The sequence below is a fragment of the Centrocercus urophasianus genome, unplaced genomic scaffold, assembly GCF_019232065.1.
Source record: "Centrocercus urophasianus isolate 14NV4802_14NV808 unplaced genomic scaffold, USGS_Curo_1.0 seq_2, whole genome shotgun sequence".
Taxonomy (NCBI): domain Eukaryota; kingdom Metazoa; phylum Chordata; class Aves; order Galliformes; family Phasianidae; genus Centrocercus; species Centrocercus urophasianus.
Genome location: NW_024884755.1, coordinates 13,271,614 through 13,295,481, shown reverse-complemented (window position 1 = coordinate 13,295,481; position 23,868 = coordinate 13,271,614). Strand labels below are relative to the sequence as shown.

The 23,868-nt window shown below is 42.5% G+C and overlaps 1 protein-coding gene across 1 annotated transcript in view; it reads right to left on the bottom strand.

Moving 5' to 3' along the window:
* Positions 1-16,529, bottom strand: part of PLCG2 (phospholipase C gamma 2) — a 58,245-nt gene extending 41,716 nt beyond the window's left edge. The window contains 3 exon segments of the mRNA XM_042821349.1: positions 11,834-12,056; positions 12,058-12,075; positions 16,410-16,529. Of these exon segments, the coding sequence (XP_042677283.1) occupies positions 11,834-12,056; positions 12,058-12,075; positions 16,410-16,523 (355 nt within the window). The 5' untranslated portion in view covers positions 16,524-16,529.
* Positions 16,530-23,868: the final 7,339 nt, after the last annotated feature.

The following is a 23,868-nucleotide window of genomic DNA, read 5'->3' as shown; positions in this document are numbered from 1 at the left end:
TTTTATTCCTCACAAAGTATCCTAGGCCAAACTTCCCACCTAATACTCCTTATTCTTTGACTTCTCTTGGGAAAACAAGACCTTAAATGTCAACCTAAATTGTTCCTAATACACAAGCATCTTTCTTGAACTTATTTTTCCTAGTGTAATATCTTCAAGATAGAGCACAGCTAATGGCTCAACCTCTTTAGTCACTCTTTCAAACTACTAGATCATCTCCTAATATCTGGATGGACAAAAGCCCTAAGTTTATGTGTAACCTTCTAATATAAATTCATGATATAACCATAAATGATCCACAACCAGAAGCTCTCACTGACGACTCAAATCTTCTGACAGTCTTACAGATCCCCAGCAGTGTACCTGGATATGCATCCCAAAATGCCAGCATCTGAAAAAGATAGGCTAAGCCCGCTCAATCACATTCATCACTCAGGATGCAAAGAAAGAGAGTAGTTTAGTGGCCACAATATACAGCATGGGACCGTACACCACGCTAGCTCATGCTGATAATGAACAAGAACAACACCAAGTACATTTTCTTTCCCTTCAACCAACAAATCTCTGCTGAGAAACACAGTTTTAAGTTGAAAGCAAAGTGTACCCTTCATTTCACGCTCCCATAAATCCACGCAGAGAAAACACCACACAACAAAGAGACCCTCAAAACATAACCTATAAGCAGCGATAGAACAGTTTCACAATCTGCACTGCTGTTGTCATTTCAAGTGCTTCTTACCTCACCCAGACCTCTGAAACAAACACGCAGCCTTGCTTAATGTCTTCCCTCAGTTACATATGCACTCACTACACTCCTCTGCTTTGCAGTACAATCTTTCAGCCCTACCATTCCACTCTCTCATGTGAATGTATGTGTTTACATATATATGCACAAGGATTTTTGCACACACAGCTTTCATGGTGCTACTGCTAATCTTACAGTCTTCTTTTACTCACGCTGCTTTAAGGACTGGACTGTGGGAATAGATGCTGTTAACAATAGAAGAAAATAAATGTAAACTATTTTTCTTATAAGGGTAATCAATTTAGAGAAAGCTGTATCATTAATGTGTACCAATACTGAAGTGTTGGAATTTGTTCATTTAATAAGGCCTTACAAGAACTATATTGCTCTTACGGGATTTCTCATGTGTTCTTTAGAACAAGCTCGATTAACATGAGTCTACTTCGTACTACTGATAGGAAAGTTGGGGTAAAAAGCATCAGAGGGGCAAAGAGAGAGACGTGCACAGACAGGATATATTCGGGTCTCAGCTAAGCCCTGCTGTCCCCCCCACAGGGACTAGAGCTGCCAGCACCCTCCACCCAACGCCCATTGCATCCGGAATGGCTGATCCCAATGATCCAAGAAGGGAACAGCCAGGAAAAGCAGCAACATGTTTCAGACTCAGATTAGTAAATCAACTGTACCAAGTTGCCTGTTACTGTGAACTTATTATAGCACAATCCGTCACCGAACAATTAAAATACAACTTCATGCCTGTGCTAGAAGTAGCAGCACAGTGTCTCGGACACTCCATCTTCTTACTGCACTGATCTTATGGAGCCTTTCTTCTTCTCAATCCTACATGCAAATTGCAGAGTCATTTTCTGACCTGGCTTCATGGACTGATATTCCTGGCGCCATTTATATCTGAAAAAACACAGATCTGAACATATGCAGCTTGCAAATTGTAAGATTGAGTGCTTGCAAGTGCAATTTCCAAGTAACAGTATAAGATTACTGAATTCTCCAAAGAAACAGTTCAAAAAGCGTTCTGTAGAGAAGCTAACACCCAACAAGATAAAGAGGACATTGTTAATGCATTCATTAAGATGCCAAAGAGTTAAGAAGCTAAGTGCCACTCAAAAATCCTACAACGCCAGCTCACATTTCATCTGTTCTTCTACGTCATTTTTTCCATGGGTTTAAAGAATCTTCTTGGCAGTCTCATCAGTCTTCAATTGATTCTGACAACTCCCTCAGGTGACTGTTTAACCAGACTGGACTCCAAAGCACCCTCAGTTCCCATTCTGTTTCAGGCTCCTATCTGGATATGCACTTTTCACTGCATTTGTGACAGCTGCACATCTGCTCTTGATGCTGTGTCTGTTTAGTAAATCAGTAATTCAGTGGATCATTACACCACTACACAGCAACTTTCCAAAGACTGCACAGATTAAACAGCACTGTGCAACTAAGAATGCCTCCGAGAACTCTTCACAGCCACAAACTTAACAACCACCTTCTGATCCATAACATCTCCACTGATCTTCATTCAAATAACTTGGCAGCAAAAATCATGAATTGCTGTTACCTTTCTTTCAGCTTCCCCGAGAGGCAGATGGGAAAACAGAACTAGGAGGTGCAGGAATGACGCAAACAGAACTGCAGAAAACATTACATTGTTGTATATGACAACACTGTGCTGACCATTCCAGGTAAGATTTAAACAGGAACAAACAAGAACTGCTACCCAAAGGGAATGGTTTGCCTCCTTCCAGCCCTAGCACTCACACATCACTCATTGCTTGCAGGAAGCACAACTATTCAGTGGCCAAGCAGATAACTGCACGAAGGAACTGTGCTTAAAATCAGCCAATGCTAACAGTAGAACTGTAATATGTTAGCTGGAAGCGACCATGTAAGGTCACACTAAGAAAACATGCAATAATACATTAAATGCATTATTTTCTTCATTAGCTATTTTCAACAGCAGGCCCCAGAAGTCTACCAGGAAACTACTGGCAATGTTTCAGAAGGGAAAATAAGGGACTCTGATCATCAAACGGCACAGACCCAGACACAAGGGTGGGCATTCTCTGTACGAATATTTTTGCATTTTTATGTGTATACATAATCATGTTCTGCACAAGCATTTCAGAACCAGTTTTTAGAATCCACATCTTCTCAACAATTTGCATTACAAAATACTCTAAAGAAGGTTTCATTTCAGAAAGGCAGAAGCTGCCTCCTTCCAGATAGGCAATGTGCAAATGAGCACCCATTGAACGAAGAAGGCCTTCAGTATCTTTTTGCAAATGGATTTCACTGCGGTTTGTGAGGACAATGACTTTGCTCTCAGTTTCACAGAATTAAAGATTAACTACACAAGGTGTGTCTCTTATTTTATTCAAAACAGCAGCGAAACACTCTGCACTGTTCTAAAGAGAAAAAAGTGAGGCCCCTCTCACAGAAGGGCAAAGTCATATGAAGGAAGAAAGCTGAAGCGCGTGAGTACAGCAGTGGTATGCAAAGTGATTCAGCACATACAAATAGTGAAATTGAATACGACATGCCGTAGCCGAAGGAATTACAGCTAAGTCACAGGAGTACCTGAAAGCACAGTTTAAGGAGGCAACATGAGAAATGGTGTGGTGGATCTTGGCACAGCACCTGAGTACCTTCCCAAGGGGTCCTCATGTCACACAGAGGCACCATCTACAGAAACAATGAATTACCATCCTACCAATGATAGCTGCACCTTGTGGATTAACAGCTCCCTGCTGGACGGCTCAGCAGAGCAACAGCACGTTACAGCTTTTCTCAGTTTGATGGGCTCTGAATTCAAAGGGCCACAGACCTCAAACGGCTGTTGGTTTCATATTAAAAAGAAAAAGGCACCTTCAGAAAATGAGAAAAAAGTACATAGGTGCCTGTAGAAGTTGATGGTCTACTCCGTCAATCAAAACAAAAAGGTTGCCATGCAAAACTTTGACTTTGGGGATAATATACTGGAGTATGTACATCCCCCACTCACTCCAACCAACCCTATTAGCAGCTCTGGTCTGCAAAGATCACCATGCTGGATCTCCATTTCACTAGCCAGCCACAACAGGAACTCTGGTCTTTGTAAGCTAGCATTAAACACCACAGAACTGAATTGCTGAAAAATGATTTGAAGACAGCTAAAGGCTAAAACACATTCATTTTTTTCATTTGACCACAGAAACCATGGTCTAAGTTCTCAGTTGGATGCTTACACGAAGATCCCCTAGGTAAGAGAACAGAAAAACATCAGTTTCAAATTAGAAAAAGGTGAATTTTAATATCCTTCTGAAGTGATACTCTGCAAAGAGCAAAAAGTAGATTCACTTCTACAATGACATTTTGTTCTTTTTAGAATGCACAATAGAACGAAGATGACAGAATACGATTCTCGAGCATTCAGTGGGAGTTATGTTTGTTCCTGCTGTTTACTTCTAACTACATGGCTGAAAGAGTACAGAAATTTAGAGAGAAAAAAATAGCGACAGCTGAAAATTAGCAAGATGAAGTCTAACAGTGCAGCCAAAAGAAGCATTTCACACTTCTCTGCAGAATATGTTGATATTCACTACTTCACCCAGAAAGGTGGAGGTACTGTAAACATTCATACCATTTTCTCCAAAGAGAAAGAAAGAAAGGTTTCCCAGAACAGAAGGAGTTCCCATTGACATTCAAATTTTACCAATTAAATGACTGTGCGAGTTAACTTGGCGAAGAAAAAAAAAATCCCTCAACTATGCTTAAGAACGCGAGCCACTTCCACAAACAGCCTCTTAGGTTCTGGCTGGTCCGACAGCTGGCAGGAATGCTGCATTCAGAACCAAAACGTGCTTCCTTCTGCACCTCATTTTAGCAGGGATACTAAAAGCAAATTCAGCAAAATTTGATCTCAGGGATAACATGCTGCAGGATAAAATTCACAAAATACAAGAATAAAGATCTAAATAAATACCTTGTTAGCTAGAACAGCACCATCTGTGGCAGCGCACATAAGTTTGCCATTATATTAGTTACACATCCCTGCATTTCACCTCAACCTGTAAATTACACTTGGCCTGCTATGCTCCAGTTATCTACATGACTGCATTATAGATGCAGTCTACTGCTGCTTTAGGGAATGTTGATCATTATCCAGGTGCAGTGTTTCTGCAGAAATGTGGTTTCTACTTGGCTGTATGACAAAACCTGAAAACAAACACAGTGCAATCCTGCAGATAAGGAAGAAACAGAGCAGTACTCACAGATCTAAATTCTATGTACAACATGAATTTACTGAGTTAGTTCTTTGTTTTCTTTCACTCCCTTTCTTAATACATCCCTGAAATACGAAAATTCCACTTATGGATTTTTAATTCTGAAAAATCTCCTATTTGAGCAGGAAGTAAAGCATAAGTGATTTTTAACAGTCTCTGATAATTCTTTCTATTTTCACACATTAGACAAATAACTAATTCAGTTAGTAACATTCAGTGAACCTGAGATGGTAAATATATTAAAGAAGCGGGCCACAGCCATTTTGTTCTACAAACTGGAAAAAAATGGCAGGAAAAAATCAAGAGAAGAAAGATAGCACGAAATTAGCAGCTCATGTGAATTCTAAAAGAGTGAGTCTTACGTGTTAATTAAAAATGAAAAAGGTATAAGGTATTCCTGCTACATTAATATACATCTGGACCGAAGATTTGTTGAACCAAAGTACATAATTAGTTACAAAAGCTCAGTTTCAGCAGGCTTTATTCCTGTTTGCTGTGGTGGTGCCACGGACATCTCAGAGTATAAATTCTCCTAGCTATGAATCACCATTTCACACAAGGATTGATGGGGGAGCATAAAGAAACTCCCATGTTTTCCAGTGACTAATCAGACTCCAGCTGTCACAAACTTTCCCTTAACAGCTCTCCTTAAAGCGCTTCCCATCAGTAAAGAACAAAATATCCATTCCAGCTCACCTTTCAGAAGGCCTACAACTCATCAAGTACTTGCTACACCAACTTAGATACCATAAACTCTTTGTGCCTTAGTTTATCCACGTGCATCTAAGTACGTCCATCATGGCACAAATAAATATTGGGTAGCACTGAATACACTCCAAGTCAGCAAACGCCAGGTGCTGGACCCCAAACACATCTCTTGGCAGAACACTGACATCAGCAGTTCCCACTCCTGGTCACCCTTTCCTTCCTCTCTGCTTTTCACAGCTGCTGAGAAGTTCTCCGTGCTGCCACCTCAGCTATGACAGTGCAGCTGCTTGTGGGCTATGTGCTATCCCAGCAAAGACACAGAGCAGCAGGGTCATTGACATGGAGGCAGAAGTGACCCCAGAAACCACAGCAACACTCAACATACCTATTGTGTGGTTACAACTTAATTGTGTATTGTGTATATTGTGTGCAACAACTTAAAGAGGACAGAGCTTAAAGGCACAGGCACGACCGTGGGGCCACCACACAGACCCATGCACTGCTGTAAAGGGTTTATTTGCTCCACGACCACAGGGCAGAACTACAGGAAGTGACATGCTGAGCAGTGCATCACAATAATGTCACAGCTTCACAGTCATGCACACAGCATGCAGAAATTAGCGTTTGCCAGAAAAGAACCATTACAAATTAAATAAGCAAATCAATTCCCTCCATACCAGGAAACTGAAACTTCATTTTCTGATGTGTTGATAACACATTAGTTTAGCTCTGTTCCAGTCATCAAGATCAGTACTTCTGAAGTTGCAAATCCATAAACTCAGTCATAGGCCACTAAAACCTATGGGTACGTGATCCATGGATGTGTCATACTGGGTTTCATTCAAGGCACATGTATTAATACCACACTGCAGTACAAAGCACAACAGGGAAAAGAAGTAAAAGAAGTAAATAAATAAAAGACTCGAGGGCAAAAACATTCTCATCAGAAGTTAAATCAATGCTTGACCACTGATGGCCTGGTAACTTAGGATTGAGAGCTCTGATATTCTGAGCCCCACATGCAGTCCCATAGCCCTCCTAGCAAACATTATCCTTGTAGTTTAAAACAATGGAGGACAATGCAGAATAAAAATGAATGCCTTTAATAAGTAGAACGCAGAAGAAAAATACCCAACATTTTGCACCTACAAACGTTTCCCTCGGATGACTCCAGAGCTATGAGGGAAACATCTCTCTGTACAGAACTATAGCAAGATGACAAAATAAGTCCAAGCATGGATGAACATAGTGATATCTAGCACAGATTTGTTCCCCTCAGCTTTTTGCGTAGCTCTCTGCAGACCCATGTGAGGAAGCACATGTCACTTGCATTAATTTTAATACATTAATGAAATCTTGCATGCCAAACATCTGTGATTACAGCTCTTCTAAAAGGTGCATTGCTCCCTTCTATCTATTTCAGTTTTGCTCAATGGGTTCCTTGGACCCAAGCGAATCCAGGAAAGGCATCTATAAGATGACATAGAATGGCAGCACTAGGAACCTTCTTGACCTCTACTAAACCTAGGAAACTTCAGGTCACACAACTCCACTCTTTCCATTGCTGAGCCTTCCCCTTCCATTTAAAAGACAACTTGATGCTTCCAAAGAATGTAAAATATGGACAAATTGTCATTATTTTTTCTTGAAAGGTGCTCATATAGTAGTCTCTTCAAACACTGCAGGCCATAAAGAAGTCATCTCACCTAATCTGTGTGTTTGGTCCTACACATGTTACATGTTCCAACAGCAAAACCACAGTAAACCCAAGAAAGGGAAGTCTCACAAGAGGATCTGAGTTTCCATACATAGAGAAAAATCCACAGCTTGGACAAGCTCAACAGCTACATTGTCCTCATGAAAACTGAGCCATCACTCAAGAACAGCTGCACACAGGTTGTCCACTGCGTTAAGACAACCACAAATGGGCACCTTTCCCCCCCTTGCAGATGGGCAGGGAGGACTGAGACTAAAAGGAGAGGTGGAACATGAGGCTCCTCTAAGGGAAACAGTGAGGTTACGATGTGTGTTGTGCACAGCCTGATGTGTAGAGCTAAAACAAAGCACCAGCTGAAATAAGACTTTGTGCTTGCAAAATTGAGAAGCTGTGTAGCACCATTCAGCTCCAACACAACTATTAAAGTAAGAGAACTTCCAAGAATGTAGCAGTTGAAAATCTGGCTCCCTGATCTACTGTTGAAACAGCATATCCTACTACAAGGACACCTGCACTATTTTGCACAGGGGACAATACGGAGATTTCACACCAGTTCCTTTTGTTAGAAAATGTCTTTTGTATCTGGTGACCCAACTCTCTCATATGGCCACTGCAAAACCTCCAATACTCTAGCACTGTGCAGTTTAAGCCACATAGCAAAGAAGAATGCTTACACCAGATTTTCCTGCCTTTGTATATCATCACTTGTTACCACAGCAATGGCTTGGAACTAGGAGTTTTATAAAGAAGAGTAGCTCCATTTTAACCTACTCATCCAGAGTAACACATCTACACTGAGCAGAAACAGCTCTGATTTTAGCAGCTCTTTCACAGAATCATAGAATAGTTTGAGTGGAAGGGAACCTTTAAAAGTCATCTAGTCCAACTCCCCTGCAATGAACAGGAACATCTATAGCTAGATCAGGCTGCTCGCAGCCCAGTCCATGCTGAACATAAAGGCTGATAGCCTTCTCTGCAGGTAATGCAATTAAGAACATGCAGAACTACCACACTGAAGGCCACAGGGTTGTCTAAACATTTCTATCAGCACAGCTAATACTATATCTCTCCTGAGCAGACCTATTTAATCCAAATATAAGTTGCTGCCTAGTCATGAGCGTGAGGCTTAACTTAAATCCCTTGCAAAACAACACTAACCAAACTGAAAAAGTTCCTTGTAATAACCTGAGGGTTCAGCCACAACAAGCATGGAGCAGAATCACCTCCACTCATTTGTGCAATTATTTCCCCCCAAATCCACGGCTGCAGACAGGCATCCAACACACAGTGACACAGTAAATGATTACTGTATCTATCCCTACCATGCTCTCCTGAACTGCTACAGTTACTGTTCTACTCTCACCCTTAATAAATACCAATTCTTACTGGAGTGCAGCAGGTGGAAATAGCAACCATTAAAATTCACATCACAAAAACTATGTGTTGAAAAGCACTACTCAGTATTAAAGCACAGGATACTGAATAGCAGAACTTGAGATCCTAATTCCCTCTGCCACTAAATATATGTATACATTGCAAATGTATAAGGTTTTTTTATTCTTCACAAGGTCAACACAATTCAACAGTGAATATTTGGGGTCATTCATGTGTACATTTATATACACATAAGTGGAAACCATTTTTCTCTTATCATAAAACTGGTTGTATTGTTTCTGTACAGCTCCAGAGAAATAAAAACTTGAATTCCCCCTATCACCAGTATTCAAGCAGCCTATGCTTTAAATTACCAAATATATGTAAAGTACAAATCCATAAATACTCCAATTTTCAAGCAAAAAAAGGAAGCCTGAGTCTCAGTCAAGAGACACAATAGCAAATTTATTAAATAAATAAATAAATAAAAAGATTTCCTTCCTCTTCAGCAGAAATACTGCCAGCGAGTTAAAGCTGCAGTGGCTTTCAGTTCAAGTAGATAGAACCTTTCCAACAGTTCACATAGTTTTCTGAAGCAAAGCCTGCAAAATAATTCTCAGGGTTAGGGAAGGTTCTTTAAAATAAATAAGTATAAATAATGTTGTGCACATTTGTGCAAATGACATGCTCTCAGTAGGTCATGGTCTCAGATCTAAAGTTTCCATTGTTGTAAAGGTCACTTGCATGTTGCCAAATTAAAATCCCTGCTGCAGCACTGGAACTTTCAGGCAGAGGGCTTTTGGATAAATTGCAGCTCTACAGCTGAATTCCCTGTGCTGGTAACCAGTGCATCTGGAGGCAAGTCATTACCCTGCTGGATTACCCAGCTGTCAGTTAACACAATATTCACCTTCTCTTTAAATTGTCAACATCTCTGCGTAGGGCAAGTGATTGGATTGATGGGACGTAGTTCTACACACACATCTCTTCAGGTCTGGCTACTTTGTACAACTGGCTGCAGCAGTCTTTTCCTCCATGATCCCATGTTATTTTTGCCAGAGGACTCTAAAGCCTTATTCACCCACTACATGGGCATTTCCTAATTTGTTCTAACCCATGCCTCACTCTAGCTTTTATATACCAGGTACACTCCAGCCATGCTCTCATAACCGAATTACTCCTCCACACAGGACTTATTTTCAGCTTGCCTCATTCCAGGATCTGAGCATATCAGAACTACTAAAGTACTTGCATTCACACTCATAATTATAGGAAGGGAGATAATTACCCTCAATTTACATGAGTAACTGAGGCACAGCAAGACAGTTAATCAATCTTAATGAACATTTCCAGATCTGTTTGCTTTTTTGCAGATCACTACATACAAGCACATTTTCATCACCAATGACAAAACCCATTCTCATGATAACCAGTCCTTCATTCCATTCCAGCAAGTTTCCTGTTGCAGATCCAGGCCATGCAAGGAACCAGACAGGAGCCAGCAGAAACAGTAACAAGTAGAAGTTTAATGCTTGGAAGTAGCATGACATGATGTGGCACAGACAATTCAAAAACCACGTACATTCTCAGTGCTCATCTTCACAACCTCACAGATTGATGCACTTTTAGCTTACTGTAGATTTAGCAAAAAAGAAGTTTCTAAAAATCCACAAATCAATAGTCAAACCCCATTCTCTTTCTCCCCAGTTTCTCCCACATTACAATGTAATTTCCATCTCCACACTCACGCACCTCCATATCTGTGACCTCTTCCCTCACCCCAGTTCAATTCATTCTCAGTTTCCCTCATGTTCTTAACCTCTCTTCCTTCTCCCAGGCCTGGACTAATTTTTTTCTCATGAGTTCTGGCTCTTCTCACCAGGTTCTGGTCTCACTTCTGAGATTCCCCATGCTATACTTAATTTCTTCCTACAGCCTTGAGAATTCTCCACCTCCAAACTCCAACTTCTTATCACAATTTCAATTCCTAAATTCAGCACCGAGCTTCTCATATTATCTGAGGCTGAGCAATAAATGATTCTGGCGACTCAGACAAACAATTCAATTCCTTTACTGAAGGCATTTAGCAGCTGCATAATAAAATAATGTCCACAACAGAATAAAAAAGTAAAATAAAATAGCTGCCATGTGCTCATATGCAAACACTGTAGTTACATTATAACAACGGGAGCTGCAAGAATCCCAAAAACTGCAGGCTGAGCTTGGTTGATATCAGCCTTGTTCAGTAAGAACTGAAAATTAGTTTGACTTTATTTTATACCATGGCTTTTGCAGTCCTATGACTTTATTTTATACCATGGCTTTTGCAGTCCTATGACTTTATTTTATACCATGGCTTTTGCAGTCCTATGACTTTATTTTATACCATGGCTTTTGCAGTCCTATGCAGCTACAAACTCCACTTTTATTTCCCCACCTAATTACAGACAGTTTAGATATCAGCCAAACAGGCTCCATCAACTCAGGATCTTCAACCCATGCCTTATACCTCACACCTACACCCCCCGAGACACTGGTACTTTCCAACAATGGTCCTAAATAATGATTCCTATCCTGATACGGCAAATTCCTCAAGAAAACAAACTTTAATTCAGTTTCCTTTTATTTGGAGCTTTTGCTTTTGGAGAAAGAAGAGGTAAAGAAGAACTGATCATTTCAAGCTACAAGTCCTCTTGAGCTTAACTGTGGAAAATAGTTGCCACTCATAGCAGAGAGCAAAAGCACCATCATACTTAAAGATGAAAAAGTGGAGAGCAGGATTTAGAGAAAAAGCATGTTAACCACATATAAGCACAGCATTATTTATCTAACTAACGAGCTGCAGAAGATCCTTCACCAGCACTGCGACTATTCAGCACATTCTTGGCAAATTACCAAACTCTTCTTAGCCAAAAGCTTAATCATATTAATAAAGGCTCACTAAACAAGTATTTGACAATTACATTAATTTATTAGAAACTCCAAGTTCATGGACGCTTTGAAAATACTCACAGAAACCTTCGATCTTGTCAGCTGTCTTGCTCCAGGCTACCTGCCTGGTTTCCATTATAACCTGAATAGTCCTCCTTTCTGGACTACTCTTCTTAATACTGAATACTGTCATAACAGTTCCCAGCTCCAATGTCCTTTTGATCTGGCTTTTCTCATACTCCGGCAGCTCTCCATAATCTATACTCTTTCTGGGCATTGTTTTAGGTTTCTTTTTCAAACAAACTTGTATGGTTTTCACTGCGCTGAAAAGAAAAAAAGAAAGAAAGGAGGAAAAAAAAATAATCAGTATTTAAGACAGTATTTTTATTCCTTTAAAACCACATTTATTAAAATTAAAGATACTGGTAGATCCATATGTAGAGTAACAAAGCTCAAACCCTGACTATATTTATCTTGATTTGATGACTTCAGGAGTTTCATAAGACATCAAAAAAGTATCACTTCAAGCTTAGGGTCCTGTCAAGTATCAGATCAGTTTTTACTTACCATTTTATAGCAAGTAAAATACCAGCAAGTCTCTATTCATGGGCATTTTTCTATTTGACAGAGATAGAACTGGCTGTTTTCAGTCATTCCTACAGAAGTTTATTGTTTTAGAGTACTTGCAGATTTGTGTGCTATAAAAACTTTGTGAGTTCTATGTTATGCTAGAAGCTAAATCTTCACTTCTTGATTGAAACTGAGGGTAACTTAACTTCTGGAACTGCAAAAAATATCTGGAAAATGATTTTGTCCTAAGTATTAACAATCGAGGTATCAATATGGAAAATAATATTTAATAATACTTGCAACATTTGAAGCACAATCAAAACCTTTTTCCTCTCCCTTAGTTGTTCTTTTTTATTATTATTTCATTCACAGTACCAACTTCAGACAGTCAAAATGCTGCACCCCTGGTGAACTGCAGCAGGTTTGATGTTTCCCTTGCCTTGTCTTAATACAGAAGCATTAATTTCCTGCTTGCAGAGAATTCCAAAAACCTAACAGCGAATTACAAGCTTGATTATTCCTCAGCAGGATTATCTACAAACAGAAAGCCCTAGACCCTGCTCTATCATCCACGTACAAAGAAGTGATACCATTTTTGCCACTGTTGCCACGCAGTTCCTCATGACTCCCCTTAATTTCACCCTTGGGCAGGACAGGTCTAAGCGTCCTGCATGATTTTCCCTCAGCCACAGCATCCCTGCTGTTCTCCTCCTGTCTCCTCAGCCCATTACCCTCCATCACAGTTTCAGTTTCTGCACTGATAACTAATTTGTCCGTGTCACTTCTCGCTTCCCCCTTGCTAACTTCTTCCAACCCTCCTCCCCCTCACCCCATGTCAGTCTCCTGACCTGTGCTTCACTAAGGAGCTCTCTTTTCTGCTCTCTCATCAATACCACAGACCTGTCTTTCAGTGCTGTCACTAACCAGTTTCAGTCCCATCTGTCAGGCTCTGAAGTGGTCCAGTGCAATCTTCCCAATCTCTTTTTAAAATCTACAACTTCAATGAACACTGGGTTGGGTTTTTTTTGGCTATCAGAGAAGCAAACACGAGGCCCTTCTTATCTGCAGTGGCCTCTTCTGCTTTGCCTGCACGGAGCCTGAAGCCCATTTAGTGTTCTGCAAAGAGTCACACAGATTATACCATGTTTAATTAGCTTGTTATTGTGTAAGAAAAGGGTACTCCTTTGTCCTACTACTACTTAAAAAAAATACATATATGCCAATGCTACAACTGAGACTTCTGGACAACTTTTAAGGATTGTACACAGTGTCAGATTTCAGTCAGAATGCGGCTGATCCTTTCTGACTCCCTGGAACAAATCCAGCTTGTCATTGAAATCATCACCAGTTTGCATCTAGCAATTTAGGCACAGTCGTCCAGCTACAACAACATATATAATACAAGGAGAACAGAAATAAAATAAAAAATAAGTCTTTAAAAAGCATACTGTGTTGCAACTGTAAAATGAAACGCGTCTTTAAAGAACACAAAAAGGAACTTCTAAACATACTAGTTAATAAAAGGCAATGAAACATTTTTTGAGGGATTAGCCCCTTAATACAAAGGAACTGCCTCTCAGAGGTGGCTTCTTAAGCAGTTTCCGCTGAACATAATAGACTGGACTTCCTCTTTTAAAGTAGCTCTTTCTTTAAAAAAGAAAGTGAACACTGCTTTTAGCCTACCTAAAATCTTAAGCTAGAAGCCAAGCTTTTAACTTACAGTGAAGCAACACTGTAGCTGAGGACACCAACTTCATCAGTAAGAAACAAAAGAAAAGAACATCATAGCACTTCATCAACCTAACCAACCATCCCTTTGTCATCCGTTTACCTGTTCCATAATTTAGAACAAACGCCACAGAAAGCTTCCTAACCATGGAACACACCAGACCTCCCAAAAGAACAAATGGAACACATGATACCAGACCCAACCTTCTCAACATTAAGAGGCCTCCTAGACACAAGTATGTGCCCTTCGGCATTCTTACAACCTTCACTGCACAATGACTTGAACCTACAATATTTCTACCCATTCACCCAGCAGAACTCCGTTGTAATCCTCACCAACACAGTACCTGGCTGCCTCTAAATCAGTGGACCATGAGCTACAAGACACCTCTGTGTAAAGCAGAAGCATTACTGCTCTTCTACGGAAAAGTTCCTGAAGCCCAAAGCAGAAAGAAAGGTCTAAATGATTTGGTGAGTGATCTGGTAATCACAGAATGGCCAGGGTTGGAAGGGACCTCAAGGATCATGAATCTCCAACCCCCCGCCACACGCAGGGCCAACAACCTCCACATTTAACACTAGACAAGGTTGTTGCCCAGGGCCCCATCCAACCTGGCCTTGAACACCTCCAGGGATGGGGCATCCACAACCTCTCTGGGCAGCTGTTCCAGCACCTCACCTCTCTCTCTGTAAAGAATTTCCCTCTGACATCCAACCTAAGTCTTCCCTCCCTCAACTTAAAAGCATATTCCCTTGTCCTGCTGTTATCTACCCTTTCAAAGAGTTGATCACATAACATACAAGATCTGGTTTAGGCACAGACATGAACATATGACTCTCTCCCTTCAACTGTAAGCACCACAGGAGCAAAACTTCAATGCTGTCCTGTATCAAAAGCAGAATCAGCGTTACCCATTACTTACTGTGTTGTGACACAACAGTAATTTCTACGTTGCCTTTCAGTGAAGAGCCTGAACACTTTGTACCAAAAAGGTCAGGAAGACCCACTGCAAAGAGCCAAGTGAACACAGACATGGAGAAAGATGTACTTGATGCCATCCAAGAACCTGCTTATTTAGTGCTAGTACCTCTCAATTTCAAAACCAAACCTTTATCTGAAGATCAGTCTACAATTTGTACCATGTAGACATTTGATAAAACACAGAAAGAGCTGCAGACAGGTGAAATTACAGATGTGCAGGCTGGCAATGAACGCTTCAGATGAGCACAGCAGAACCGCTCCTGAGCCACAGGACACCGCAGGTGCCTTCCCTGCACACAAAGGTCGCTCAAAAAGCGGAATCTGAAGTCAGACTCGCCCCAATTTCTACACTTTCCCATGAGCTCTGGGCGCTGCCGGCCCCATTCTGCACGCCTCGCTGCACGCTCTGCCCCAGCCCTGCCTCGGGACAGCAGCTCAGCCAGCCGGGCGCAGCACCAGCAGCAGCACCACCTCGCTAACAATTAATCGCAACCAGCAGACGGCTGTTGGCACGGAATTTTGCCGAGCAGGGGGAACCAAAGCGCTCGGCCGCAAGGAACACCTGCTAGGGACGAAAGGCGGGCCCAGGCTGCGGCCCTCAGCCGAGCCGCGCAGGGCTTCTTCCCCCTCCAGCAGACCGGCCAGCAGCGCTGACCAGCAGCCAACCGCGGGGTGCCGGGCGGCTCCGTCACCTCTGCGAGCAGCCCGAATCCTCGCCCCCTTCCCCGCAGCGCCTCGCGGCACCTTCCCTCCCCGCCCGCCTCCCGCTGCCCACGACGCCCCGCGCACGGCCGGCCGGCCGGCCGCCCAGCAGCCTCACCTCCGCCGGCCGCGCGGACGACGCGGCGCTGGGCGCTGCCGGTGTCAACACGGGGTGCTGGTGGCGGCGGTGTCGCCGCGCCCGGCCGCGTCTCTCCGGGGCTCCCACTTCTGCTTCTGCCGTACCCGGGAAGGGGCGGGCCACGTGACCCCGGCGGCCACCTCCTGGTGCGCGGGGCGGGCGGGCGGCGCTGCCCGATCGGGTTCCCGTCCGCCGGCGCCCGCATCCCCTCAGCGCCCGCGGGGCGGGTGGCGTCCCGCCTCCCTGCTGCCCGCTGGCCCTCAGCCACCCTCTGAGGTGGGAGAGAGCCGCCGCGGCCCCCTGAGAAGCCCCTGTGAGGAGTAGCGATGGCCTTTCTGCAAGAGTCATCAACCTAAGCACCGAATAAACGATGATGGGTGACTTTAGGTGGAAGGCTTAAAATGAATGGGATCCACGTCCATTACACCACAACAACCTCAGCTTGCAGCCCGATTGGTTTTGACTAATAATTTCAGCTTCTCAGGACCAGGAACCGAAGAGTGCATACAAAACGAAGAAAGCCCCAAACCTTGTACCTCTGCTCTCCAAATCCCAGCCGTCAAATCCAGTGTTAATGTGGGTATGTTGGCGGTGAACTTAAGCCCCAGCAGCCCCTCCTGGTTCTGCTTCACGGGGCTCAGTACCAGCATGCTCCTCACCAGTCATACATCATCGCTTCAGCACAGGAACCACCCTTGAGCAACCCGCAAGCCACACAGGCACGGAGTTGACCATCTTTGTGATAGTCAGTCTTTGCTGCAGAAGTGAAGCAGCACTGCAAAATGTAGCAGCCTTACGTGTAGATGCACTTCAGTGTGGTTGTCCTGGAAGGAAGATTAAACCTACCAGCTCTCAGTGTTGCGCAACCTCAGGCTTCACTGATAGAACTCTTACAGCTGGAGGGCTGTGTAAAAGGAAATAACCTGTGGAAGCAAATCGTTTCTTCAGTGGAGCGTTTTAGCGTGGAATCCTGTGAATTGCTGTAACAAAACCATATCAACATAGACATATAAATGGGGTAAGCAATTCTTTAAAAAGACGCAGCAAAATAGTGACTTTTGGAAACATTGGCTGTTGCTCAGTGCACCCAGAAGCACGAGTACTTGGCTGCCCTCACCATCAGACAGAAGATTAAAAGTCATAATCAGCAGCTCCTGCCATCCGACTTGAAGGCTTTTACACTTCAGTCATAAATACCTTGAAAAGGACATTGACATTGACACTTTTTAATTACAGTATCGAAAGGTTCAGCCCTGTCTTACTGCCTTTACTTGGTGCTGAAGTGTTGATTAATTCCCCTTAAGAATAAGCAAGGCGTCAAAGAGGATCACAGGCCTGGCTAGGTGGCCTCCTGCATGCAATAAAAAACGGTCACAAAACTAGTGCCAACTACTACAGGAGCCACAAAGAAAATAAAGCTTTTGTGCAGAGGACAAAGTTGAATAGTTTTATCCTGTCGATTCCCATTGGAAATACAAATTAGAGAGCCATTAGCACAAGGAACTTGGAGGATATTGTCCAGCTGTAGCTGCACAACTCAAATAATGAACTTCCCAAGCAGCCACCTTCAAGCAAGTTCACTGATAGCTGTGGCAGCCTCAGCACATCTCAGCCTGGTGGAGTTTGGGCTCCTGGCAGTGCATTTCTCATGAAAAGTGCTCCGGTGCTCACTTGATTCCACTGTTGAAATATTTTCATTATAACTTTGGTAAATTATTGTCACCATCACAATACTGTAAATAATAAAGTAAATATTGATTTAAGGTAAACTGAAGTAGCTAGCAACAAGCTGACAGGAAGGAAGGGAAGTCATAGCTCTGGCTGGCCTGCTGCAAGATCTGAGCCGTACGATATTCAGCTGCTTCTCGGTTCACTGACTTTGCCCCTCGTTACTTGCAGGCCCTACGTTTAAAAAATCTTTTGAGAAATTACTGCCTTCTGTCCTCGTACACTTGGTACAATAACATCTCTTAGCATTTCTGCAGCGGTTTTCATTTGCAGGTGTCAAAACATTTTTTAAAACAGAATAGAAATTATTTTTTTCACGTTTCCAAAGGAACCGAGGTGTGGAGAGGGAGGTTTGCAGAGGTCCCCAGCAGCAGCCAGCCTGGGGCAGAGCACATCCCCAAGCTTCACACCATGACCTCCTGTACTGTGAGGAATGGCATTTCTGCACAGCAAAACTCCCTATTGCAGAAGAAAACTTTCATTTCTCAGAACCATGTTTTTTTAAAGTTCCAATTTAGCAGAAACTCTGTCATGTGATTTGGGCTGATTGATACAAAACTAAAAGCAGATGTAAAAACACATGAACTAAGTGTGGGTTTTTTGCACACCTGCTAACTCCTTGCTCAGTGACTTGGCCTGGTTTGCTTGGCTACACAAAACACCACTATACTTATAGGGCCAGCAATCATACCTTCAGCTGAAACATGAGGCAGTGTAGATATTTCCTCCACAGCCCCAGTGCCAGCAGCTCTTCTCCAGCACCATCAGTAGAGATCAATTCAGTCTCAACAAGGTCTCAGCAGGACATGGAACCACTACAACTTTCCTCCTGTGGTTTTTAAGCCACAGGCTGCTGTCCTGATGGAGCACCATGCTGTGGGAGCAACACTGAGAGCTTCCCATTTTCCTCTCATCCTGCTAAAACCTTCTTAACACTGACTTTGCTGATGCAGGTGGAAGTCCCTATGGGACCATTAGAAAGACATAGCCCAGTCTTTTTTTTTGTTGTTCTTTCCATGGCTGACTGCAAGGATTTACTACTGGCCAAGGCCTTCCCTCAGGGCACACAGGAAGGGAAGAGAAGTTTCTTGCATCAGTGCTCACTCATGCAAAGATCACCTTTAATCTGTACCACGCTACATCAGAAAAGTTTTGGAGAGCCTTCCAGACAACCAAAGCTTTAGCATGAGCTGTGGAACGAGAAGAGCACATTGCTATTTACAGATAGGCATGAAATAGTGCAAAGCACACATCAAAATCTCACTGAAATGAAAATAAGATTGAAAACTTTGTGAGGTACTTGAGTGATTTATTTTCTGAATAGGGGTAGGATGAGAGAGACTCAGATGGGATATGCATTGCAGGCACGTGTGCCTTGGAAGAGCATCCATCTGGTGTATCTCCAGGATCAGCATGGTTGCATAGAATGCAAATCATAATCGCAACGGCTGTTATCCTTATGCACTGTAGTTATAACTGAGTGAGTCACATAAAAGGGTCAAAACCTTCTGTTCTACTTGTGATGATAAGCATCTTCCTGATATACAGCATGAGAGATCTGTACGTCAACAGATCAAGGTGGGAGTTGGTACTGAGTGAGCTATGACAGACCCTGGCTTGGGGGCCCAGTCTTGCTAACGTATTTATTAACAATTTAAAGGAGGGGGTAAATGAAGGAGAAAATACAGATAATGTATCTACTAATGACTAAAAACCTGAATAAATTTGTATTCTTGCTTGTCAGTGTCAGCAGTGTGCTCTGCTAGCTTACACTGCAACCTGTGCAACTCCACTGAGGCTCATGTACCCATGCTGACTCAATTTAACTTCACCTCTTCAGAAAAGCCTCTGCAAAGGACCCATTTTTCAGAAATTCAGACGTGTATCACCTATTACATGACATGCTCCGTTTCCCAAATCCATGCTTTCATACGTTGGTAGAGTCATATTATTTCACATACATTAAAAACCATGTGTAAGAAGCCTCCTGCACCTCCCAGCACATTTTATTTGTGCTATGAATTCACACACTTTGCGGTACATCTAGAAGTACCAACTCTACCAACACTTTCTCAATCAGCAACATTTGACTGAAAAATCTAAATTTATACGTTGTGTGAACTCTTTCAAGAGCAAATGTTACTTTTGAACTTTTCCAACAGAGAAAAGAACATGGAAAACTGGGTAATTTAAACCCCAGTCTTCACTCCAGAGCCTTCCTGCCACACACTTGGAATTATTTGCCCCTGTTGTGAAGGAGAGCTGCTCCACTGAGTCTCAAAGGCAGCACTACAGAGCTCACCTTCAATCCTGGGCACAGTAACGAGCGATGTACTGCTGAGATTAGCTAGGCAGCATCAAATGGAAGTTTCTTCCTCTTTGTACTCTGATTCCACCTGGGTAGAAGCATACTGTTAATAGCCCTTAAGCATACAAAATCTCTGATCGTGTTTTCACTAGCCTGAGCTGTTTGTTAACACTAAATGTGATTTAAATAAACCTGCCACCTTTTATGATGCTCTCTTCCTCCTTCAGGAGCACAGATTTGGTTCTGGCTGTCACTAATAGAAAAAAAGAAAAAAAAAGGAAGTTATGAGAAGGAAAGTGGAACACATGAAGTATGTCACTTTTAACTAGCAGGACACTATTACAATCTTCATGGGCTGAGCTCTTTCATGATGTGTCACTAGCATCAGACATTAATAACTCATTAATAATGCCCAACCTGAGATAGGTGCAGCAATTGTAACAGGTTTCATGTTCTCTGGGCAAATTTTCAATTCTTTGCTTTCTGCTTTGTAAGCCCTTGCAGTGCCCTCTGTTCCTGATTTTAAGACGTATGTAACTAAAAATGATCATAACTCACTTTTTTGACAAATGCTGGGAGTTTCGTGGGCTCTGCCAATGCCAGCAGCTGAGCTTGAGGTAAAACATTTCATATCTTTAATCCGGAAAGGAACACATGGAAATTAAAAGCTCTTATTCCTGGTTTGAGGTGTGTGTTTAGCAAACAGCCTGCGTTCAGCCTCATGCTGTATGGAAACGAATAGCTACACATGGAAACTGGGATTTCAAGGCTGTGCCAGAGGACAACTCCTTGCTTGTCAGCTCAGCTGGAAATAGGCTGAAAGAAAAAGGAAACATAATTCTGACCAAAATTTGTTCCCACTGAATACAATGAAAATGTTGAAGCTGAATAATGCTAATTTTCTAGTGATCTGTACTCAAATAGCAATCAGATGTTATAGATTTACAAGTAAACACATATACGTAGGTATATCTGTAAATAAATCTCAGCTGTTGATCAGATTAAAAACAAACTCCACTGTCACTCCTAGCATTGCAAGAGCAGTATTGTTGCAGAAAGGATGGATTTTGATAAGAAAACAGCCAAGCAAAAAATACAGCGGAAGGAAATTCCTATTAACAGGGAAAGAAAAACAGAAGGTTTTCAGCCTCCTCCTACAGGGAATATCAGAGAGTTCTTTGGTGGGGAGATCAGGACCCAGGCTGGAGAAGTGGGTGTTCTTTAGCTTTCTGCCTTGTTAAGAGCAGCTTGAAAATGAGAGGTGAGCTAACTGGGAGAGCAAGGTGCTACCAGATCGTGGGTTTGTCTGTGCTTTTTTTTTCTTTCTCTTTTTTTTTTTTTTCAAAGAGAGGAAATAATGAGTGCAGAGCAGCAGAGGTTTGCAGTGGGTCAGTCAGGAAGTCTGGGGCTGGGTATTTAAAAGACAGATATTTTTATTATATGTTGTTCTCAGGAAACAAACGCAAGCAAGAAAACCATTCTCTTAGATTAAAAACATGCAAAATTAGAACTCACCTTTCAGTCTAAACCACTCTATGATTCTATGAATACAACTTGGAGTGGAGCTTTCACCCAGCACTTGTAACGGAAACAGGCAGTTCCTTCTCCTGCTGCCCCTGTCTGCAGCTCTGCCCTGGTGTCTGGTGCTGGCACAAGTGTGTGCAAGTGCCATAAAATCGTCCTGATCTGCCAGAACGCAAACATGCAGCAAAGAAGGAAGCAGTTTCAGGGTTGTCTCATGAAGATAAGAAGAGGGCGAAGGTATCTGAGAACACAGATTGACAGCTGGCATTAAAAACACTGCAAGTGGAGGAAAAGAGGATTGGCTGTATGTCTTTAAATTATGAAACAACTTTTAATTTGGCCTTTCATGATCGTTACCTATTAACCTTAAGCTAGCTGATAATCTTTACTGCTGTAGGTGCTCATGAAAAATGAATGCAATAAAAACACACAGAAGAGTTCAGCAATAGTCCTTGAGCAGCATGGTTGGCTGAGATACCTGGAACTCAAGCTGCATGTGGCACAGGTTGGTTACGTCTGACTTCTGATGAGGAAGCTGGAAAATTGACTTGGTTGTTACCCAAAGCAATGTGTGCTTTCAAATTTGACTGAAGAATCCTCATGGTCAGCAGGCTGGTTCTTACTGTGGTGGAGGGAAACAGAAAATCTGTGTTGCTAAGGCAGCTATGAATACCTGAAAATGAATTAAGCCACATCACAATTGATTTGCAAGGAGAAAAAAAAAAAGGTGCTAATTAATCACTGTATCGAAAGTCAGGCTCTACAGAAGAAGTTGCATCAGCTGAAGATAAAACAAAATGCAATTGCTTCTCAGTGTGTGTAGAGCTCCCATGTCGTGCTGCTTTGACCTTTCCTTCTTTTCATTTTTACTGTTTGAAGCAAAGACAAATGGTTTGGGGACAGACTTGTTCCAGCAGGACACAATGGCTATGCTCTGTAATCAGTCTTCTCTTGAGACGGAGAAGGCCAGCAGTCATAGAATCATAGAATCACAGAATCCTCCTGGATGTGTTTTTGTTTAGAAAAGGCAAGGACAAAAGGGCCATGCTTCTTGCACTGAATGCTGGGCTGCTACAGAGGGAGAAAAGAGATCTGCCAAGGCTACAATATTAGTTTACTCACAGAGGAAGTTTGTTTAGAAACTGTAGGCACGTTTCAGCAGCTGACTTGTTGTTCTGAAAACATACTCTCAAACCTCAAACACAAGCACTCCATCTCTGTAGGGTTTGCTAGGGTCCTTGAGAGCAATAGCTCAGGCTGTGCTGCGGTTTTGCAGCATCAGATCAGACTGGAAGCACTGCCAGATCCAGGACCACCATCGAGCCACTGCTGCCCATGGGGGCAGACATCATTAGGCTCATTTTCTTTGCTCATTTGAAACCAAATCTGAGAGAGTACAACACTGCAGAAACCATTTGCAGTTCTGAGGCCAGTATGCCAGCTTACTCAGCTGTGTTTCTGGTTTCTCAGCCACCATACGATGGAATCGTGTTAGCAAAAAAAAAGAATGTTTTAAAACATTATTTGTTTATATCAACTTCAATGTTGCTTTTGCTGGTTTCCTGAAGGCAAAGGATTATGTAATAAAAAGAAAGTCAATATTAAGCAGTGGGGTTTGAAATTACCGTGATAAATTGAATTTTAAAACAATACAGGCCTTATCATGTACTTACAGATAATAAAACATATCAGAGGGGATGATATGCTGGCACTGCCATCGAGAATACAACACAGAAGGAGGCTGTCCAAGTCGTGCTCCTACTCATCTATCTCCCGTTACATTTATACATCCCTCCTATTGCTTTTCCTAGGATGAGAAGTTATGAGCTGTGTCCTGGCAGCTCAAAGCAGCAGACGTGCTGCAGCCCAGCCCCTCCTGCCCCTAGTTCTCAGGTACAGCTCCTCTTACCATATTCTCTTCCTAGAGGAAAGGTGTTTGCTTTGTTTCACTGATATGAGTTTGGTTTTCTGAACTGAAGAGAGGAATGTAGGCCAAAAAAAAAAAAAAAATCATTGAAAAATGTCACTGTGCAAATATTCTGCAACCAAGGCCATAAAATTGAGATGCACAGATAAATACTATCCAAGACACCCCTCTGTGCTCTGGGCCAAAGTTCCCGTTTGTCTGTGTGGGCAGCTCAGGTTCCCTTCCCTTCTGCCATCATCACCTTCACCAACACGTTGCGTGATTCAGATCCATAAAGTTCTACCCGCAGTACCTGAAGTATCACAAGTGCTATGTGCACACACCCCAACACTTCTTTTATTACACGCACCAGAATCTGTACCCATTCTTTCAGCACCTCCTACAGTCACTCTTTTAATGCTAAACCAGCGACTCCAAATGCACCAAGCGATCATCATCAGGTTCATAGAACCATTAACGTTGGAAAGATCACTAAGATCATTAAGTCCAACCCCAGCTCACCCCCATC